The sequence below is a fragment of the Mastomys coucha genome, unplaced genomic scaffold (genome assembly GCF_008632895.1).
Source record: "Mastomys coucha isolate ucsf_1 unplaced genomic scaffold, UCSF_Mcou_1 pScaffold4, whole genome shotgun sequence".
Classification (NCBI taxonomy): Eukaryota; Metazoa; Chordata; class Mammalia; order Rodentia; family Muridae; genus Mastomys; species Mastomys coucha.
In genome coordinates, this window is record NW_022196910.1 from 56,212,288 (window position 1) to 56,216,108 (window position 3,821).

Genomic DNA, 3,821 nt, shown 5'->3' on the forward strand with positions numbered 1-3,821 from the left:
GGCGGGGCGCGGGCAGGGGGCACGGGAGACGGCGGCTGAGCCGCGGCGGGAGAGCAGTAAGAAGCGTCGGGGAGCGCAGGTGAGGCCCGGGCTGACGCGGGCCCGGGCACCCCGGGGACGCCCGCGGGGGCAACTTTGCCTCGAAGTTCGCGGGGCGCCTTCCGCGCCGCGCCCGAGGGGAGGCTCGCGCCCCGGGGCTGGCGGCCGGCCGGTCGGCCGGCCGGGGTCGCGGCCTGTCGGGGTCGGGCTTCGCTGGGCGGCGGCCGGCTGGGATCTGCCTGGAGTCCGGCCGCGCCCTCCGTGCGTCCCGGGATCCGAGGCCCGCTCCGTGGCGCGCCCCAGTTCGGCTGCCGGGCGGGGAGGCCCGGGAGACGTGGATCTGACCACGGGTTTGTGGGAGGGAGGGAGGGAGGGAGGGCCGCGATGGGGGCCGCGCAGGGAAGGCTGCGAAGGCCGGCGGGGAGCTGCGGATCCGGCGGCCCCTCGGCCTGCTCTACCTGTTCTAATCCTTGCCTTCTCCGCGGCCTCAGGCCCAGCAGCCATGGCGGTGGAAGGAGGAATGAAGTGTGTCAAGTTTTTGCTCTACGTTCTTCTGCTGGCCTTCTGCGTGAGTAGTGCGGGGAGAGCCACGGGGCGCGCGGGCGGGGCGCGGGAGGGGTCTTGGCGCGGGAGCCGTGAAGGGTGAGGGACCCAGGGATGAAGGCAGCTGGAGGCCAGATGTGGAAGGAAAGCCCGGAGAAAGGGCCAAAGGCAGAACGTGTCCACACCCCGCCCCCGCGCCCCCCCCGCCCCCCGCCCGCGCGCACACACGCGCGGCTTTCCCGGACCTCTGAGGAAAGTTTGGACTGAGAATTACCATCCTAGATGGGGAACACCCCCAACCAGCCCCCTCCTGGCCCTTCCTGTCTGGTGACCCAACCATTCGTGATATGGGGTGGTGGGGCAACCTGCCAACGGTCTGATGGTATCGCCAAGGGGCTGCCTCCACTCCTCACCCTGTTGATTCATCTCCAGTCTCTTAGCCCTCTCATTTACTTGGGGGAAGGAAAGGCTCTCCCTCCATTTGCTTCTCCCTCGAGAAGCTACTGTTTGTTCAGAAAGGGGCCACTCTTACCCCCTCCTCCTCCCTGGCCTAGCTGGCCCTAGGGCCTGAGTCACTGGAGTTCTAGGAGAGTCTCTAGCGGGGAGTCCACAGAAAGTAATGCACATCCTGGCTGAAGAGCTGTTTAAAGGCAGGCATGACACCTCCTGAGTCCTTCTCCCTATTTGTCTTAAACAACATCCCAGGCTTCATTGTGAGGCAAGGATGGGCAGACCTTCTCTAGAGCCTGTGTTTCCTGGAGGTGTTAAGAATCATTTTCTGGGTGGGAGTTGGGTGTGAGGGCTCCTGGGCTGAAGATCTGACCTAACCCTCACCTTTCCCTCAGGCCTGTGCAGTGGGATTGATTGCCATTGGTGTAGCAGTTCAGGTTGTCTTGAAGCAGGCCATTACCCATGAGACTTCTGCTGGCTCGCTGTTGCCTGTGGTCATGATTGCAGTGGGTGCCTTCCTTTTCCTGGTGGCCTTTGTGGGCTGCTGTGGGGCCTGCAAGGAGAACTACTGTCTCATGATTACCGTGAGTGGGGTGTGGGAGCTCTTGGGACTATCAGAAGGCGTTTCTGTGGTGAGGTGGGTGGATGGAGAACACCAAGAGTGTCTCAGGAATTGACTGGGTCAGAGCAAGCCTCCAGACTTCAAACCCAACTCCTGTCCTGTCCTCCTGCAGTTTGCCATCTTCCTGTCTCTTATCTTGCTTGTGGAAGTGGCTGTGGCCATTGCTGGCTATGTGTTTAGAGACCAGGTAAGCAAGGAACAAGGGGGGAACCTGTTTCAGGTTGCTCTGGGAATCTGGGGCCTGAAGTCCGTTCTCAACAACACACTTCTCTGTTCTTAGGTGAAGTCAGAGTTTAATAAGAGCTTCCAGCAGCAGATGCAGAACTACCTTACAGACAACGAAACAGCCACTATTTTGGACAAATTGCAGAAAGACGTGAGTGGGGTGGCTGGGAAGAGACTTAACTGGGATAGTAGATTCTTATCTCTGGGGCTGGAGAGATGGCTCAGTGGTTAAGAGCACTGACTGCTCTTCCAAAGGTCCTGAGTTCAAATCCCAGCAACCACATGGTGGCTCACAACCATCGGTAATGAGATCTGACGCCCTCTTCTAGGGTGTCTGAAGACAGCTACAGTGTACTTACATATAACAATAAATAAATTTAAAAAAGAAAAGAAGAAGATTCTCGTCTCTGAACTTAAGTGGAGGTTGATGGTTTCCCTCTCACCCTCCTCCCTTCCTAGAATAAGTGCTGTGGAGCTTCTAACTACACAGACTGGGAGCACATCCCTGGGATGGGCAAGGACAGAGTCCCTGATTCTTGCTGCCTCAACATTACTGTGGGCTGTGGAAACGGTTTCAAGGAATCCACCATCCATACCCAGGTAGGGAGAAGACCTCACCAGAGGGAAACATGGGAAATGTCTCAGGAGTCAGGCAGGAGATGCTAAGGGGATCAGAGTTGGGGATTCGATCTGTGGATAGGGGAGGGAGGTAGAAGTTTCTGTTGGTATTCATGCCTGCCTTTTCCCCTCAGGGCTGCGTGGAGACTATATCGATATCGCTGAGGAAGAATATACTGCTGGTGGCTGCAGCAGCCCTGGGCATTGCTTTTGTGGAGGTAGGGAATGCTGTGGGTTGGAGGGGTCTGAATCAGCCCAGGGCTTCTGGGGAGCAGAAGGCAGTGGCCTGGGAACAGTGGCTGTTGGGTGGGTTTGGGGAAGCTTGCCCTGCCTTCTCTCCACCCTCACTTCCATCTTTCCTTTCAGGTCTTGGGAATTATTTTCTCCTGCTGTCTGGTGAAGAGTATCCGAAGTGGCTATGAAGTAATGTAGCGGGGGTGGTCTGGTCTCTTCTTTTCATGGAGTGCATTCTCCAGGTTTTTCAATTAAACGGATTATTTTTTCAGACCTAAAAAAGGAGATGGTCTCAGTTTATCTTAGAGTGATGGATGGCCCCTTTTTCTTCTTTTTGCCTCTGCTGAGAATACGCAGGCATATTGGGATAGGGGTGGGGGTGGGGGTGGGGAAAGGTGTGTTTTCTTGGGGGTGTTGGTTGGGCTGGCAGTGGAAGAGGTGGGGAATCCAGAGGTCGTAGCTGAGTACTCCTCCACCCCTGGTTTTGTGCTGCCTGCTTAGCCTTCAAACAGTGTTCCCTCAGCGTCCTTGGGGCCATCTCCTGCATCAAAGGGATTTTCCACAAAGGTCCTACATGGTAGAGCCTGGACATGTTTATTTTGGACGACTTTTACTTTTGGCTTTCTGATGCTTTGAGGGCCAGCAACTCCCCCCTCAACCCTCAAGGAGAATGCTTAAAGTTGCTTGCCGCCTGGGTAGCAGTGTCCCTGATTTTTCCCTTAGATAACAGGGGAGTTTAAGTATTTTCTTCTTTCATGGAAGCCACCCAATCTGGCTATGACCATTTTTCATCACTTTCCCTTCTATCCCCAGGAAAATTATACAATGCTGTGTGCTAGGTGCCAACAACAAATTCTCATTACTCTGCTGAGAACAGCGCCCTCTGGTGGCCATCTCTCCAAGTGCAGCACCAACAAGCATCTGTAGGTGCAAGGTAGCTCCTTAGACCACCCAGTGTATCGCAGGCACTAAAGAGGCAAGAGAGAGTTTGCTCCCTAGGCAGCTTAGGGATTTTAGACACTTAAATCTTCTCAGGCTCCCATGGATACCTTCATTTTTGTACACTTGGCTTTTTTTTTTTTTTTTTTTT

The 3,821-nt window shown here is 55.6% G+C and overlaps 1 protein-coding gene across 2 annotated transcripts in view; it reads left to right on the plus strand.

The window, feature by feature from the left end:
* Positions 1 to 3,006, plus strand: part of Cd63 (CD63 molecule) — a 3,206-nt gene extending 200 nt beyond the window's left edge. Inside the window, exons 1-8 of one of the 2 annotated variants that reach the window (XM_031349953.1) lie at positions 1 to 79; positions 531 to 607; positions 1,428 to 1,616; positions 1,767 to 1,841; positions 1,935 to 2,030; positions 2,339 to 2,479; positions 2,632 to 2,715; positions 2,864 to 3,006. In XM_031349953.1, the coding sequence (XP_031205813.1) occupies positions 542 to 607; positions 1,428 to 1,616; positions 1,767 to 1,841; positions 1,935 to 2,030; positions 2,339 to 2,479; positions 2,632 to 2,715; positions 2,864 to 2,929 (717 nt within the window). In that variant the 5' untranslated portion in view covers positions 1 to 79; positions 531 to 541 and the 3' untranslated portion in view covers positions 2,930 to 3,006. The remainder of the gene's footprint in view (positions 80 to 530; positions 608 to 1,427; positions 1,617 to 1,766; positions 1,842 to 1,934; positions 2,031 to 2,338; positions 2,480 to 2,631; positions 2,716 to 2,863) is intronic. The other variant, XM_031349954.1, reaches the window with a different exon arrangement.
* The last annotated feature ends 815 nt before the right edge of the window (positions 3,007 to 3,821 follow it).